Source organism: Oncorhynchus mykiss, chromosome 7 (genome assembly GCF_013265735.2).
Source record: "Oncorhynchus mykiss isolate Arlee chromosome 7, USDA_OmykA_1.1, whole genome shotgun sequence".
Taxonomy (NCBI): Eukaryota; Metazoa; Chordata; class Actinopteri; order Salmoniformes; family Salmonidae; genus Oncorhynchus; species Oncorhynchus mykiss.
In genome coordinates, this window is record NC_048571.1 from 67,790,166 (window position 1) to 67,808,529 (window position 18,364).

The 18,364-nt window shown below is 40.6% G+C and overlaps 2 protein-coding genes across 2 annotated transcripts; both read left to right on the top strand.

Moving 5' to 3' along the window:
- The first annotated feature begins 2,461 nt into the window (after positions 1-2,461).
- Positions 2,462-4,712, top strand: LOC100135985 (RH2 opsin). Its single transcript, NM_001124323.2, is given in 5 exon segments — positions 2,462-2,902; positions 3,087-3,255; positions 3,391-3,556; positions 3,664-3,903; positions 4,024-4,712. Coding segments are annotated over 5 exon segments (1,041 nt in total). The 5' UTR covers positions 2,462-2,538; the 3' UTR covers positions 4,126-4,712.
- Positions 4,713-12,280: 7,568 nt separating this feature from the next.
- Positions 12,281-18,106, top strand: LOC110528332 (green-sensitive opsin-2-like). The gene is made up of 6 exons (XM_021610317.2): positions 12,281-12,464; positions 16,043-16,216; positions 16,355-16,523; positions 16,659-16,824; positions 16,932-17,171; positions 17,399-18,106. Exons 2-6 carry the CDS (start codon positions 16,105-16,107, stop codon positions 17,498-17,500), a joined length of 789 nt encoding a protein of 262 aa, XP_021465992.2. The 5' UTR covers positions 12,281-12,464; positions 16,043-16,104; the 3' UTR covers positions 17,501-18,106.
- Positions 18,107-18,364: the final 258 nt, after the last annotated feature.

Consider the following 18,364-nt stretch of genomic DNA (forward strand, 5'->3'; position numbering starts at 1 on the left):
GATAAAAAAATAAATATACATATGAGTAATGTAGGATTTGTAAACATTATTAAAGTGCCGTTATTTAAAGTGACTAGTGATACCTTTTAAGTACATTTATTAAAGTGGACAGAGATTTGAGTCTGTATGTTGTCAGCAGCCTCTCTGTGTTAGTGATGGCTGTTTAACAGTCTGATGGCCTTGAGATCAAAGCTGTTTTTCAGTCTCTCGATCCCAGCTTTGATGCACCTGTACTGACCTCACCTTCTGGATGATAACCTTAACATTTCAGAGTTAATGGCTAAACCTTACAAATTCGGAGTTAATGCCTAAAAGTAATGTTAACACTTCTAATTTTAATGTTTGCAACAACTTTGAAACAACTTTTGTAAGCATCTGCCACGGATTCCAAAGTTTGCAACCTTAACCCTAACCTTAACCATAACCTTAACCATTCTGAGTTAATGCCTAGCCGTAAGGTTAGGTTTAGGCATTAACTCCAAATGTTTAAGGTTTAGCCATTAACTCAAACTCTTAAGGTTAGGCATTAACTGCGAATGGTTAAGGTATGGGTTAAGTTTTGGGATAGGCTTAAAACAAAAATCTCAAAAACAACTTGCTATTGTTGGATTCAAACTTGCAACCTTTGGCAGTTGATTTCTTTCTTTCACTGGATTCAAAATTGCATCCTTTGCAATGTCCACAACTAAGGAATAATTGTGAAATCTGAAAATACATTTAGAAAGGAAGGAGGTGGTTAGCTTGCTAAGTGTGTCATTTTAGCAAAGTAATTAGAAAAGATCTCTTTAAAGTTTCGTTTCTTTTAATTCGATTTTCTATACAATAGGTTATCATTGATTTTGGACCAATAGGCCTGACAAATTACCTCTTTCAAGGAGTTTTTGGTTTTGATTGGGTTATTTTGCCAAATCTTTTAAAAACCACTCCGCATCCATGACCAGCCTGGCAAGAGTGGCCCAAAGGGTGTTTTGCATCCTCAGTGGCTCTGCAAGTGCAGAAAGGGAATTCTCCGCTGCTTGCCTCATCTCCAGGCACCATCGTATGAGCCTGAAGCCACAGACTTTGTCCAAACTTGTGTGTCTAGTAGTGAATTAAAAGGCACTGGCAACTGAGCCTAAAAAGGCATTTTTTGTTTCATGTTTAAATCTAAGTATGTCACAGCCTATATGTGCAATTTAGAAACTATAATGATTTAGTACAACACAATGTTGTTTAAATGATGGGTAGTTCATGTACCTGCCATCCTAGTGTGTTGCACTCACAAATGCTTCACAATTTATTTATTTGTAGGCTATAGCCATTGCCATTCAAATCATATGGTTTCAATACTTCAAAACCTAATGGTGGGTCCAGTTAGACACAAAAATAGATGGGTGTGATTTTGTTGATTTTAATTAATGGATCGAATTCTGAGTGGCAGTTTTTTTCCCGTTGAGCGAACAGTGGTTTTTAGCGTAACGGTTGAAAAGAACCAGGAGCGCTGGAGCTGTGCACAAGCACTGCTCCGTGAGCCTTGAGTGGGATTTCCAACAGCTCAACTTTGATCACATACACTGCTTCTGACAGTTGCCAGGAGCCATTTCAGCCAGATCATTGCAGACAGTTGTTGTGCTATCTAACCTAAGACAATGGGGTCGCCAGATGCTCATAAATGTCTCTCTTTTTCTGGAAAAAAGGGCTTAGGTGGTAGGCGTGCCATGGGGTGTAGCAAGGGGCGTGGCAATAGGCACTGTCAGTCCCTTGGCACAGCTGGATTTTTTCTAATATTTATTAGGCCTACATCTTGGCGTAGTAGAAACATTTTTGAAAATGCAAGCCAATTTCCTGTAATTTCTAGATGGAGCTGAGAGAAAATGTTGCCATTTTAAAGCTAATTTCCTGCATTTATATGCATTTTGCCATGGCTAATCCTGTGTTCTTTTGCTCAAACATAACAACAAAATCAAAACTGATAAATTCATTGTTTTGGGAATTTTCATGTCTCTCTGACTGTCTAGTTTTTATTTTGGCGATTGCTAGTTCTCAAAGATGATATGATCAAAAGAACAATATTTTTACTACATACTCAACGTCTGGTTTTAGTCATTTGTACACTGTTCAAACATACGTGTCCTACGTGTCCGCTTACACAGTAACTGGGTGCAAGCAGAAGCTATAGACTACCCATCCATACTTAGTTGCATTATCCTACAGAGGTACAGTAATAAAAAACAAACAATAATAAAACATGTTTTACATTAAAAACAAATGTTTAAACAAGGTCAGTGTGATAATCTTTATTCCCTGATGAGTTAGACAAAATCCACAGTGATTACGTGTTATAATCCCTTCCCTAATATCTGAGGTTAAGATCAATTAACGAATTAGTTCGTAACAACCCCGCCTAAGCTAATTCAGCCAATTTTAGCCAATGACATAGGGCCCCAAAAGGGTATAAAACTCCCTGCCAGGACACCCTAGCATAGGCAAAAGGTTCACAACCAGATCAGATCTCATCTTGCCTTTCTCTTGCATTCATTGGACATCCACTGAGTAAAGATGCAGAACGGCACAGAAGGAAGCAACTTCTACATTCCCATGTCCAACCGGACTGGGCTTGTAAGGAGTCCTTTTCTATACCAACAGTACTACTTGGCGCCTCCATGGCAATACTATTGTCTTGCTGTCTATACGTTCTTCCTGATCTGCTTTGGATTCCCAATCAACGGTCTGACCCTGTATGTCACAGCCACAAACAAGAAGCTTCGGCAACCCCTTAACTTCATCCTGGTCAACTTGGCTGCAGCTGGAATGATAATGGTCCTCTTTGGATTCACCATCACCATCACATCTGCTGTCAATGGTTACTTCATCTGGGGACCATTGGGCTGTGCTATTGAGGGCTTCATGGCTACACTTGGAGGTAAGAAATCTTTAAAAATACAGAACCTATAGAATCCGCTTTAGATTAAACAAATTTAAATTAATGATAAACTGTATCCAAAGTAATTGTTAATAAATTTGGAACTAAAAGGACTGTCCCAAAAGTTATTTAAATCCATTTAGAACTGAAGTAACTGACTTTGGATTGTGGTTTCATTCTCCAGGTGAGGTTGCCCTGTGGTCTCTGGTAGTGCTGGCTGTCGAGAGATACATTGTGGTCTGCAAGCCCATGGGCAGCTTCACGTTCACTTCCACCCATGCTGGTGCTGGTGTGGCATTCACCTGGATAGCTGCTATGGCTTGTGCTGCTCCCCCACTGCTTGGCTGGTCCAGGTAAGCTGTAACCAGTGTAGGAATTCTGAAGTGACATCAAATGTTATTTACATGCTATTCAAGTCATGCTCCATCCACCACCAATCCTACTCACTCACACACAATGATAATTTTGTGCATTTCTATTTCTCTTAGGTACATCCCAGAGGGCATGCAATGCTCATGTGGACCTGACTACTACACCTTGGCCGAAGGCTTCAACAATGAATCATATGTGATCTACATGTTTACCTGCCACTTCATCATCCCAGTCTGTTTGATCGCCTTCACTTATGGAAGTCTTGTCCTGACAGTCAAGGCGGTAAGTGACTTATTACACAAACAACATTTATCAAGCTGTTCCACATAGTGTACATAGTACAAAAGGATAGTTCTCCACTCTGATGTCTTGATTATCTTCATTTTCAGGCTGCAGCTTCCCAGCAGGACTCAGCATCTACCCAGAAAGCTGAGAAGGAAGTGACACGTATGTGCATCCTGATGGTTTGTGGTTTCATGATCGCCTGGACCCCCTATGCCAGCCTTGCTGCCTACATCTTCTTCAACAAAGGAATTGCCTTCAGTGCCCAGTCCATGGCTATACCTGCCTTCTTCTCCAAGAGCTCAGCCTTGTTCAACCCCATTATCTATGTGATGATGAACAAACAGGTTGGGAACATTTTACGTTTTTGACCTTTTTTACTTACTCTGAGTTTGACCTAGCAGCAACGTAATATATTGTTTGCTTAATGTGTCATGCTCAGTGCTTTTCATTATTTTCCCTCCCAGTTCCGTGGATGCATGCTGGCCACTGTAGGGATGAAAGCAGAAGAAGATGAAACTTCTGTGTCAACAAGCAAGACAGAAGTGTCTTCTGTGGGCCCTGCATAGACTTTCCCTCATCCTGCACTTCCCACCCTCTGATTTCTACCCTTGTCTGATGCTCTACATGGACTGCTTTTGAAGACACACTACTTTCACCAAATGGACATTATACTGTTTTGAGCTGTAATGATTGGACTCTGTCACTCCAGATAACACAGAAGTGACAAAAACAGGGCAGTGTATTGACATTCATCTGAACCCATCTCTTGTTCTCTATGATCTCACCCGAGTCGACAGACTTGGAGGGCTATAATTGACAATGATGAAATCCGAGCTCCACAATAAGACAAAATCTAGTCAACCCAGTTCACAAGGCAAATCTATACACTCACATACTGTGTCACTCAATGTAGTTGAAAATATACTTGACATACATTTTATACTCATCCAAAACAAACAGATGATTTGCCTCTCATAGGTGGTAACAAATGGATGAAACTCAGACTTGCAGAACAGCTCTCATTTTTGTCTTGAGATTGTATTTTTATGTTATTGTGAGGCTAGCAATTATTTTGTTGTCATCATTTCCTGTATATATTTTATAAATAACAAAAAATTATAGTACTAGATAAATAAATCCATGCATGAATCTACTACTTTTTTGCTGTTATTATTTTCATTTGACAACTGATTTCCAATCCACATCAAATATCATAACATCTCATTAGCACAAATTCACAAATTCTAGTATGTAGTATACATCTTATCAGCTACAACTATACACTACTTCCAATCAGTAGATCTTAAAGCTGAAAATGATCATGAAACATCCGCGCATTGCTACTGGAAAACACTGTCACTGCAGCTTATTTCAAATCAAGCCCTTTTACAGCATCAATGCCATTCTAACAGATGTGAGGGACTTGTCAATGTAACAATACATGTGAGTCAACATCTGAATCTCTCCAACATTTCACTAATGCAAATATTCCAATGCAAATTAAAGAAACACTGTTACAAAAGTCTTTCACTTACACTACATGTCCAAACGTATGTGGACACCTGCTTGTTGAACCTCTCATTCCAAAATCATGGGTATTAATATGGAGTCGGTGCCCCCTATGCTGCTAAGACAGTCTCCACTCTTCTGGGAAGGCTTTCCACTAGATGTTGGAACATTATTGCGGGGACTAGCTCCCATTCAACCACAAGAGCATTAGTGAGGTTGGGCATTGATGTTGGACGATTAGGCCTGGCTCGCAGTCGGTATTCCAATTCATCCCAAAGGTGTTTGATGGGGTTGAGGTCAAGGCTCTGTGCAGGCCAGTCAAGTTCTTCAACACCGATCTTGAAAAACCATTCCTCTATTGACATCACTTTGTGCACGGGGGGCATTGTCAAGCTGAAACATGAAAGGGCCTTCTCCCAAAATGTTGCCACAAAGTTGGAAGCACAAAATCATCTAGAATGACATTGTATGTTGTAGCGTTAAGAATTCCCTTCACTGGAACTAAAGGGCCTAGGCCGAACTATGAAAAACAGCTCCAGACTATTATTCCTCCTCTACCAAACTTTACATTTGGCACTATGCATTCGGGCAGGTAGCGTTCTCCTAGTATCTGCCAAACCCAGATGCATCCGTTGGACTGCCAGAGAATGCATTTCCACTGTTCCAAAGTCCAATGGCGGCGAGCTTTACACCACTCCAGCCAACGCTTGGCATTGCACATGGTGATCTTGTGTGCAGCTGCTTGGTCATGCAAACCCATTTCATGAAGCTCCCGTCGAACAGTTATTGTGCTGGCGTTGCTTCCAGAGGCAATTTGGAACTCGGTAGTGAATGTTGCAAACGAGGACAGACAATTTTCATGCGCAACTTACTTCAACACTCGGTGGTCCCGTTCTGTGCGCTTGTGTGGTCTACCACTTTGGCTAAGCCGTTGTTGCGCCTAGATGTTTACACTTCACAATAACAGCTGACCGGGGTAGCTCTAGCAGGGCAGAAATTTGACCTACTGACTTGTTGGAATAGTGGCATCCTATGACAGTGCCCCATTTAAAGTCACTAAGCTCTTCAATAAGTCCAATCTATTGCCAATGTTTGTCTATGGAGATTGCATGACTGTAAGCTCGATTTTATAGCAGAATCCATGAATTTAAAGGGGTGTCCACATACTTTTGTATATACTAGTGTATGTATTCATCCCTATTTCATGGCTGCAGATTCACAGGCGGACTAAGGTATCCATTCAGAGTGGAATTATGCAAGAATATGGCGCCATGCTCTTCCATAACAAAGTCATTCAACACACGTTCACGATTTTGATACTGGAGTATGCACTGGAGTCTACCACTCACTGTTACCCTTTGGGTATGCACCTTCCACTGTTGTGATTCCACCCACTGTTGCCCTCTGCTGCTGATGTCTTTCCTTCAGAGATCCATGCTGGCACACTGTTGATCTGGTCTGAACTTATCTTCACCCCGTATACAGAGCATTCGGAAAGTATTCAGACCCCTTGACTTTTTCCACATTTTCTTACGTTACAGCCTTATTCTGAAATGTATTCGATATTTTTTCCTCATCAATCTACACACAATACCCCATAATGACAAAGTGAAAACAGATTTCTATAAATGTTTGAAAATGTAAAAAAAATCCTAATAATACTTATTTACATAAGTATTCAGACCCTTTAATACGAGACTCAAAATTAATCTCAGGGGCATCCTCTTTCCATTGATCATGCTTGAGATGTTTTACAACTTGATTCGAGTCCACCTGTGGTAAATTTACCTGTGATACATTTTGTAAAGGCACACACCTGTCTATATAAGGTCCCACAGTTGGCAGTGCATGTCAGAGTAAAAACCAAGCCATGAGCTCCAAGACTTGCCTTGATTGTGTCAAGGCACAGATATGGGTAAGGGTACCAAAGCATTTCTGCAGCATTGAAGGTCCCCAAGAACACAGTGGCCTCCATCATTCTTAAATGTAAGCAAATTGCTGTGGGTCTAGGGTTTCAGGTAGGGTGGACAGGATATGGTCCTTGACTAGTCTCTCAAAGCACTTCATGATGACAGAAGTGAGTGCAATGGGGCACTAGTTTAGTTTAGTTCAGTTACCTTAGCTTTCTTGGGAACAGGAACAATGGTGGCCATCTTAAAGCATGTGAGGACAACAGACTGGGATAGAGATTGGCTGAATGTGTCCGTAAACACACCAGCCAGCTGGTCTGCGCATGCTCTGAGGACGCGTCTAGGGATGCCATCTGGGCCGGCAGCCTTGCGAGGGTAAACACGTTTAAATGTTTTGCTCACGTTGGCCACGGAGAAGGAGAGCCCACAGGCTTTGGTAGTGGGCCGTGTCAGTGGCACTGTATTGTCCTCAAAGCGAGCAAAGAAGTTGTTTAATTTGTCTGGGAGCAAGACGTCGATGGTTTTCTTTTTGTAATCCGTGATTGACTGTACACCCTGCTACACACACCTCATGTTTGAGCCGTTGAATTGCGACTTTACTTTGTCTCTATTCTGATGCTTTGCTTGTTTGATTGACTCGGGAATAGCTGTACTGTTTGTGGGAGCAACAAACTGTCATTGTCAGATTTGCCGAAGGCTAGGGGGGCAGGGCTTTGTATTCATCACAGAGGTTCGAGGAGCAATGATCCAGAAAGCTACCAGCTCTTGTCGCGCATTCGATATGCTGATATAATTTGGGAATTATTGTTCTTAGGTTAGCTTTGTTAAAATCTCCAGCTACAATAATGCAGCCTAAGGATGTATGGTTTCCAGTTTACATAGAGTCCAGTGAAGTTCTTTCAGGGTCGACAAGGGATCTGCTTGGGGGGATATACACGGCTGTGACTATAACCGAAGAGAATTCTCTTCGAAGATAATGCGGTAGGCATTTGATAGTAAGGAATTCTAGGTTGGGTGAACAAAAGGACTTGAGTTCCTGTATGTTGTTGTGATTACACCATGAATCGTTAATCATAAGGCATACACCCCCACCCTTCTTCTTACCAGAGAGATGTTTGTTTCTGTCAGAGCGATGCGTGAAGAAACCAGGTGGCTATACTGACTCTGACAACATATCCCGAGTGAGCCATGTTTCTGTGAAACAGAGAATATTACAATCTCTGATGTCTCTCTGGAAGGCAACTCGTGCCCAAATTTCGTCCACCTTGTTATCTAGATATTGGACATTTGCGAGTAGTATGCTCGGAAGTGGTGGATGGTGTGCTCGCCTTCTGAGTCTGACCATTAGGCCGCTCCGTCTGCCTCCCCCACGGCGACCCCGTTGTTTTGGGTCGGCCTCTGGGATAAGATTGCATGTCCGAACAAAGGATCCGCTTTGGGAAAGACGTATTCCTGGTCGTAATGATTATAAGTTGACATCGCTTTTATATCCAATAGTTCTTCTCAGGTTTATGTAATAACACTTGAGATTTTCTGGGCTAACAATGTAAGAAATAATACATAAAAAAACAAATAATTGCATAGTTTTCTGTTGGTGCCATCTGGGGTATTGTGTGCAGATTGATGAGGGCAAAAAACGATTTAATCAATTTCAGAATAAAGCTGTAAAGCAACAAAATGTGGAAAAAGTCAAAGGGTCTGAATACTTTCCGAATGCACTGTATGTTGGTTAAGCAACGGTCTTAACCACCATGCTTACAATACGACAAGCAATTTCTGACCAAAGTTGTTTTCTCTTCCCTGTTCTTTCCAATTACTGTATGCCTAATAATGATTATGCTATTGAATATGAGGTGAGTTCCATTCTAATCAGATAAAAGGTATGGAATGCTTTTTATTGGATGTGAATATCTTCATGGTTCCTTCATGGTCTGCAAGACCTTTCTTGTGGATACAACTTTGTCCATCTCTCCACCTGAAATCGTCAAAACAAAACATAAGGATAACAAATAGTCAATGTAATGTCACAACATGAAGTTTGAGTCTCAGCAAAGGGGCAGCTGGAATAATGCAACCAATCTTAAAGTCAAAGCTACGAATGTAAAGAATGACAGTTCATGAGTTTGACATGATAGTTTTAAAGCCACAATCCTAAACTTGTTTAATTATTTTTCAGCCAAAAATCTGTCCTGTTACTGATTTGCAATAAAGCTGAGGGATGGGGCTGGAGAAACATAACCACCCTCAAATTCACACAATGCATTCAGAAAGTATTCACACCCCTTTTACTCACTGATCTACACACAATAACCAATAATGTCAAAGTGGAATTTTGTTTGTAGAACCGTTTCAGAATTAATTAACAATTCTAAGCTGAATGTCTTGAGTCAATAAATATTGAACCGCTTGTTATGGTAAGCCTAAATACAGTGCCTTGCGAAAGTATTCGGCCCCCTTGAACTTTGCGACCTTTTGCCACATTTCAGGCTTCAAACATAAAGATATAAAACTGTATTTTTTTGTGAAGAATCAACAACAAGTGGGACACAATCATGAAGTGGAAAGACATTTATTGGATATTTCAAACTTTTTTAACAAATCAAAAACTGAAAAATTGGACGTGCAAAATTATTCAGCCCCTTTACTTTCAGTGCAGCACTCTCTCCAGAAGTTCAGTGAGGATCTCTGAATGATCCAATGTTGACCTAAATGACTAAGGATGATAAATACAATCCACCTGTGTGTAATCAAGTCTCCGTATAAATGCACCTGCACTGTGATAGTCTCAGAGGTCTGTTAAAAGCGCAGAGAGCATCATGAAGAACAAGGAACACACCAGGCAGGTCCGAGATACTGTTGTGAAGAAGTTTAAAGCCGGATTTGGATACAAAAAGATTTCCCAAGCTTTAAACATCCCAAGGAGCACTGTGCAAGCGATAATATTGAAATGGAAGGAGTATCCGACCACTGCAAATCTACCAAGACCTGGCCGTCCCTCTAAACTTTCAGCTCATACAAGGAGAAGACTGATCAGAGATGCAGCCAAGAGGCCCATGATCACTCTGGATGAACTGCAGAGATCTACAGCTGAGGTGGGAGACTCTGTCTATAGGACAACAATCAGTCGTATATTGCACAAATCTGGCCTTTATGGAAGAGTGGCAAGAAGAAAGCCATTTCTTAAAGATATCCATAAAAAGTGTCGTTTAAAGTTTGCCACAAGCCACCTGGGAGACACACCAAACATGTGGAAGAAGGTGCTCTGGTCAGATGAAACCAAAATTGAACTTTTGGCAACAATGCAAAACTTTATGTTTGGCGTAAAAGCAACACAGCTGAACACACCATCCCCACTGTCAAACATGGTGGTGGCAGCATCATGGTTTGGGCCTGCTTTTCTTCAGCAGGGACAGGGAAGATGGTTAAAATTGATGGGAAGATGAATGGAGCCAAATACAGGACCATTCTGGAAGAAAACCTGATGGAGTCTGCAAAAGACCTGAGACTGGGGCGGAGATTTGTCTTCCAACAAGACAATGATCCAAAACATAAAGCAAAATCTACAATGGAATGGTTCAAAAATAAACATATCCAGGTGTTAGAATGGCCAAGTCAAAGTCCAGACCTGAATCCAATCGAGAATCTGTGGAAAGAACTGAAAACTGCTGTTCACAAATGCTCTCCATCCAACCTCACTGAGCTCGAGCTGTTTTGCAAGGAGGAATGGGAAAACATTTCAGTCTCTCGATGTGCAAAACTGATAGAGACATACCCCAAGCGACTTACAGCTGTAATCGCAGCAAAAGGTGGCGCTACAAAGTATTAACTCTTTTGGTACTACTATTGGAATTCCCTTCTTTGTCTACACCCATTCAGCATTGTTCACACCTTCTTAAGCCTTAGCCCCACCCACCTCTTTAATGGTTGATCCATGAGTTCTGTACTAACTTGCCCGCTACTTCCAGACATCTAAGAGAGAGAACAGCTCACTGAACATTACTCGCCCTAGTAGAGCTGGTTAGGCTGTTATGTTATCCAGAGCGTTGGTGACTGCAACTGTGCTGTCAGATTTTCCGTTCGTAAATTCAGAGCGTTTCACATTCGCATCCAGCTCCAATAGACAGACTGCTATTTGGCAGACCAATCCAATCTCTCGGCATGTCCAGCCCACTCATTATCTCAGCCAATCATGGCTAGCGGGAAGGATGCTCACTTTTTCTGTGACTAAACTAACTAGGCTCGTAAGTTAACAATTTTATTTGTATTTAGAGATGGCATACAAGTTTGATATTAAGGCACACGAAAGTTCACAAGTTCACATGCATTGTGCAAAAAAAAAGTTTTTTACATTCAAACAGCTCTCCTGTGACGTCGTGACATGCGACATATGAATTGCGTCACAAATTGGTCTATATGGAAACTAAAGACATAAAATGACTTGGTAACATAAATGACTTGGTAATAGGAAATACATCTAATTCTATGACAGAATGTTGGACTGACCAATGGAGATATTTTAAAATACATGCACCTTAAAGGTTTCATATCAAGACATTTCCAATTGAAATATTTTGGACATCAGAGCAATCTTATATGAATCCTATTTGAGTCAGAAAAGGAAATTCATATGATAGGTAAATTATACAAAACCTTGCAGAGAGCCTATCCAATCAAACGAGACTTAAAATAACTGATATCAGCACAAGATGGAGGGAATGTTGGAACATAACTAACAAAATGACAGTTAACAATTTACACTTAATCCAGTAAAAAATAATGGTAAGATTCACAAATTCTACTGCACAAAGGCACATCATGTCTTCAGTGTTAAACTAGCAATAATCCATGTCTCCTAGGAATGCTATGAAATCCAAAAGTTATGGGAGAAGTTGCCTGTCAGAAGTATTACAATGTAAATTGACTTTAATCAGTCTGTCTGAATATTTCAAGACATGGCATATGAGGGTGCAGTGAGATACCCAATGGGTTGCACCATACTTTTCTCGTCAACCTTGTTGAAAAATACTTAATGTAACATAGACACTGGGAGTCAAGAAGCAGGTGGTAAGTTAACTATAACAAATAACATGAACGACACAACGTAGGAGAAGCGTCTAGACATGAAAAACAGAAACAATGCCACCTGGAAGTGCCAGATAAAGGGGAGGTAATGGAGTCCAGGTGTGCTAAATGATGAAGCACAGGTGTGCGTAATGATGAAAGCCAGGTGCTTGTAATGATGGTTCCCAGGACCGGTGGTTAGTAAACCGGTGACACCGAACGCTGGAGGGGAGGAGCGGGAGTAGACATGACAATTAAAAAACGGGATATCAACCAATCCTCCATCATTTAAACAATGGAATGGTCTAATGATTTATTTTTTAAATATTGAAAGATGTGTGGACGATGTAGAGAAACAAAATTGTGCAGTTTGAGGCTATGTGGCTGAAGAGTGATACAGGCGCTGGAGATGGGGGTGTGAGCAGGTGGGTCTTGGCAGGGGATGTTTGTATTGTTAAAAATAATCATAAATAAAATGGATTTAATCCAATTTGATTTCAGTCTGTAACAGCATTTGGAATAACAATTACTTCACCATGCTCAAAGGGATATTCAATGTCTGCTTTTTTTTTTACCCATATACCAATAGGTGCCCTTCTTTGCAAGGCATTGGAAAATCTCTCTGGTCTTTGTGGTTGACTGTGTTTGAAATTCACTGCTCGACTTAGGGATCAGAGATGAGGTAGTAATTTAACACTATTATTGCACACAGTGAGTCCATGCAGCTTATTATGTGACGTGTTAAGCAAATTCTTATTACTGAACTTATTTAGTATTGCCATAAATGGATTTGAATATATGTATTGACTCGATACATTTTCAGCTTTTCATTTTTTATGAATTAAAAAAAATGTGTAAACACATAATTCTAGTTTGACAATATGGAGTATTGTGTGTTGGCCAGTAACACATCTTCTACATGTAATCCATTTTAAATTCAGGCTGTAACACAACAAAATGTGAAAAAAGTCAAGGGGTGTGAATACTTTCTGAAGGCACTGTAAACTGCCTCTACCCTCTATTCTATTGGCAAACTCGCAATCACTGTAAAACAAACTAGACAAGCTCCGTTCAATTGGACCTGAATAACTAATATCCTATGATTCACAGAGTCGTGGCTAAACGAGGACATAGTTCATACAAAATCTCTGTGTTTTTGTTACATAGGCAGGACAGAACAGCAGTGTTTTGGAAATGCAAGGGCGGGGCTGTGTGTCTCTTTGTTAACAACAGCTAATTGCATGGTTTGTCTACATAAGCTGGTTCAAGCATTCAAGACATTACCCTGAAGAAGGCACAGTGATGATGAAGCGTTGGCGTTTTATCCAATAAATTATTGGGAGTTTATTATAGTGTGTGACTCTATTTCAGCTGGTGTCTGATCTCTAATATTAAGGAAGTCTCGAGGTTCTCCTCGCCTGAGTTAGAATACCTCATGATAAGCTGTAAACCATACCATTTACTAAGAGAGATTTCATCTATATTTTTTGAAGCTGTCTATTTACCACCACAAACTGATGCTGGCACTAAGCCAACAAGAAAATGCTCATCCAGAGCCAGTGCTCCTAGTGATTTTAATGCAGGAAAACTGAAATCCTTCTGACACATTTCTACCAGCATTTCACCTGTGCAACTAGAAGAGGGGAAAAAACATCTAGATCACCTTTGCTCCACACACAGATGACGAACAAAGCTCTCCCTAGTCCTCCATTTTGTAAATCTTACCAAAACTCTAGTCTCCTGATTGTTATTTACAAGCAAACACTCAAAACAGGAAGTACCAGTGACACACTCAATTCGGAAGTGGTCCGATGTTGTGGATGCTAAACTACAGGACTGTTTTGCAAGCACAGACTGGAATATGTTCCGGGATTCATCCGATGGCATTGAGGAGTTTACCACATCCGTCACGGCTTCATTAATAAGTGCATCTATGACGTCACCCCCACAGTGAACATATGTACATATTCCAACCAGAAGCCATGGATTACAGGAAACATCCATACTGAGCTAAAGGCCAGAGCTGCCACTTTCAAGGAGCGGGACACTAACCCTTACGCTTATAAGAAATCCCACTACGCCCTCCGACAACCATCAAACAGGCAAAGCATCAAAACAGGATGAAAATAGAATCCTACTAAACCGTATCTGACACTCATTATTGAATATGGCAGGGCATGCAAACTATCACGGATTACAAATGGAAGCCCAGCCATGAGCTGCCCAGTGACAGGAGCCTACCAGACAAGCTAAATGCCTTCTATGCTTGATTTGAGGCAAGCAATGCTGAACCATGGGTGAGAGCACCAGCTGTTCCGGACGACTGTTTGATCACGCTCTCTGTAGCCGATGTGAGTAAGACTTTTAAACAGGTTAACATTCACAAGGCCGCAGGGCCAGACAAATTATAAGGACACAGAGTATGCACTGACCAGCTGGCAAGTGTCTTAGATTACATTTTCAAACTCTCCCTGATACAGTCTGTAATACCTACACGTTTCAAACATAACTATTTTTCCCAACAATGCCAAGGTAACCTGTCTAAATGACTATCACCCTGTAGTACTCACATTTGTAGCCATGAAATGCTTTGAAAGGGTGACACCCTGGACACCCAGTGAAGAGGCGACTCCGGGATGCTGGCCTTGTAGGCAGAGTTGCAAGAAAAAGCCATATCTAAGACTGGCCAATAAAAATAAAATATTATGATGGGCAAAATAACACAGACACTGGACAGAGGAACTCTGCCTAGGCCAGCATCCCGGAGATGCATCTTCACTGTTGACGTTGAGACTGGTGTTTTGCGGGTACTATTTATTGAAGCTGAAAGTTGAGGACTTGTGAGGCATCTATTTCTGAAACTAAACACTAATGTACTTGTCCTCCTGCTCAGTTGTGCACCAGGGACTCCCACTCCTATTTCTATTCTGGTTAAAGCCAGTTTGCGCTGTTCTGTGAAGGGAGTAGTACACAGCGTTGTACGAGATCTTTAGTTTCTTGGCAATTTCTCACATAGAATAGCTTTCATTTTTCAGAACAAGAATAGACTGATGAGTTTCAGAAGAAAGTTCTTTGTTTCTAGCCATTTTGAGCCTGCAATTCAAACCCACATATGCTGATGCTCCAGATACTCAACTAGTTTAATGAAGGCCAGTTTTATTGCTTCTTTAATCAGCAGAACAGTTTTCAGCTGTGCTAACATAAGTGCTAAAGGGTTTTCTAATGATCAATTAGCCTTTTTCCATAAAAACAATATCTACACTATATTTCTTATCAATTTGATGTTATTTTAATGGATGAGAATTTGCTTATCTTTCAAAAACAAGGACATTCCTAAGTGACCCCAAACTATTTCTGTATTTTATTTTCAATAAATTAGCAGACATTTAAAAAAAAACATATTTTCACTTTGTCATTATGGGGTCTTGTGTGTGGATGGGTGAGAAAATAAATATTTAGAATTCCGTCTGTTGTACAATAAAATGTGGAATAAGTTATTGTGTATGAATGCTTTCTGAAGGCACTGTAGTTGCTAGCAGGTGTAAATAAAACTAGGTCAGTGTGATAATCTTTATTCTTTAATTAGTTTAATTAGATTATTTAGTCACAATAAGCCCTTTCCTTTATCTGAGGTTAAGATCAATTAACAAATTAGTTCCTAAGCCATTTTAGCCAATTTTAGACCCAATGACATAGGGACCCAAAATGATATAAACCCCCCTACCTGGACAACCTAGCACAGGCAAGGTTGACAGCCAGATCAGATCTCAGCTTGTCTTTCTCTTGCATTCGTTGGATATCCACTGAGCGAAGATGCAAAATGGCACGGAAGGAAGCAACTTCTACATCCCCATGTCCAACAGGACTGGGCTTGTAAGGAGTCCTTTTCTATACCAACAGTACTACTTGGCGCCTCCATGGCAATACTATTGTCTTGCTGTCTATGTATTCTTTCTGATTTGTTTTGGATTCCCCATCAACGGTCTGACCCTGTATGTCACAGCCACAAACAAGAAGCTCCGGCAACCCCTTAACTTCATCCTGGTCAACTTGGCTGCAGCTGGAATGATAATGGTCCTCTTTGGATTCACCATCACCATCACATCTGCTCTTAATGGCTACTTCATCTTTGGGCCAATGGGCTGTGCTATTGAGGGCTTCATGGCTACACTTGGAGGTAAGAAATAAAACAAATACAAGGGAATCTACTTCAGTTTAACCTGATTTAAAATAATGTACTGTACTCAAAGTTAGAACTGAAATAAATCAATTTGATTTGAAATAAATGACTTCAGATTGTGGTTTCATTCTCCAGGTGAGGTTGCCCTGTGGTCTCTGGTAGTGCTGGCTGTCGAGAGATACATTGTGGTCTGCAAGCCCATGGGCAGCTTCACGTTCACTTCCACCCATGCTGGTGCTGGTGTGGCATTCACCTGGATAGCTGCTATGGCTTGTGCTGCTCCCCCACTTGTTGGCTGGTCCAGGTAAGCTGTAACCAGCGTAGAAACATTAAAGTAACATAAAATGTTATTCACATGCTATTCAAGTCATGCTCCATCCACCACCAATCCTACTCACTCACACACAATGATAATATTGTGCGTTTCTATTTATCTTAGGTACATCCCAGAGGGCATGCAATGCTCATGTGGACCTGACTACTACACCTTGGCCGAAGGCTTCAACAATGAATCATATGTGATCTACATGTTTACCTGCCACTTCATCATCCCAGTCTGTATGATCGCCTTCACTTATGGAAGTCTTGTCCTGACAGTCAAGGCGGTAAGTGACTTATTACACAAACAACATTTATCAAGCTGTTCCACATAGTGTACATAGTACAAAAGGATAGTTCTCCACTCTGATGTCTTGATTATCTTCATTTTCAGGCTGCAGCTTCCCAGCAGGACTCAGCATCTACCCAGAAAGCTGAGAAGGAAGTGACACGTATGTGTGTCCTGATGGTTTGTGGTTTCATGATCGCCTGGACCCCCTATGCCAGCCTTGCTGCCTACATCTTCTTCAACAAAGGAATTGCCTTCAGTGCCCAGTCCATGGCTATACCTGCCTTCTTCTCCAAGAGCTCAGCTTTGTTCAACCCCATTATCTATGTTCTGATGAACAAACAGGTTGGTAACAGACATTTTTTTTCTCTACTTGGAACACTGAGTTTGACCTTGCAGCATTAGAATATATTTTTTGTTAAATGTATTTTGACTTGTCATGAACATTGCTTTTCATTCTTTATACATGTTTTACATGTTCTACTTACTCTTTGAGTTTGACCTAGCAGCAACATATTATATTGTTTGTTTAATATGTTATGCTCATTGCTTTTCATTATTTTCCCTCCCAGTTCCGTGGCTGCATGCTGGCTGCTGTAGGGATGAAAGCAGAAGAAGATGAGACGTCTGTGTCAGCAAGCAAGACAGAAGTTTCTTCTGTGGGACCTGCATAGAGACTTTCCCTCATCCTGCACTTCCTGTCCTCTGATTTCTACCCTTGTCTAATTCTGTACAATACATGGACTGTTTTTCAAGACTTCTACGAATTGAACATTATGTGCTGATTATTTAATTTACTCGTAGCAATTGGACTCCATAACAAACTCAAGAACAGCATTTTGCTGCATAGATTCCTAAAATGAACTGATGTAAACAGTTTTCATTCTAAGTTTACTGCAGGTTGTGACAGAATCAGGCCAGTGTATTGACATCTAATAAAAAAAACAATTTATTGTTCTCTTTGCTCTCACCTCAGTCAAGAGACAACTTCCCAACTGGAGGGCTATAATTTACGATGGTAACATCTAAAGGCAAGCTCAACAATAAGACACAACCTAGTTTCTACAGTTCATAAGGAACACGAGATATCACGCAAAACCTCTCTTCACTAACACTGCGTCATTCTCCACGGTGTCACTCAATGTAGTTGAGATTGGATCACGAGATTGTATTTTTATGTTATTGTGAGGATAGCAATTATTTTGCTGGCATGTGTCATCATTTAATGTAAATATTTTATAAATAACAAACAATTGTGGTACTAGATAAATAAATGCATGCATAACAAATACTTCTTTGTTGTTGATATTCATTTGACAACTGATTTCCAATCCTACCTTCATTCATGTCCAGTGGGTAGTAAGGGGAGAGTTGAGCCATTTTTTGCATTCAGCATCACTCCATTAGGAAAATCACAGTTTTCTACATATATTTTGTAATGTTGTGTATCCCTGGAAATAATCAGGATTTATGTACAAATTACAATTTTGAAGACATAGCTTGTCCAAAAACATTGGTCTCTTGGCAGTTTTTTAGCC

What these genes read in the sequence shown, in the direction of transcription:
- LOC110528332 (XM_021610317.2), top strand. Translation starts at nt 16,105, where the DNA reads ATGATAATGGTCCTCTTTGGATTCACCATCACCATCACATCTGCTCTT. An exon ending in CCACTTGTTGGCTGGTCCAG is followed by an intron (nt 16,524 to 16,658) that starts GTAAGCTGTAAC and finishes TATTTATCTTAG; the next exon opens with GTACATCCCAGAGGGCATGC. An exon ending in TTGTCCTGACAGTCAAGGCG is followed by an intron (nt 16,825 to 16,931) that starts GTAAGTGACTTA and finishes CTTCATTTTCAG; the next exon opens with GCTGCAGCTTCCCAGCAGGA.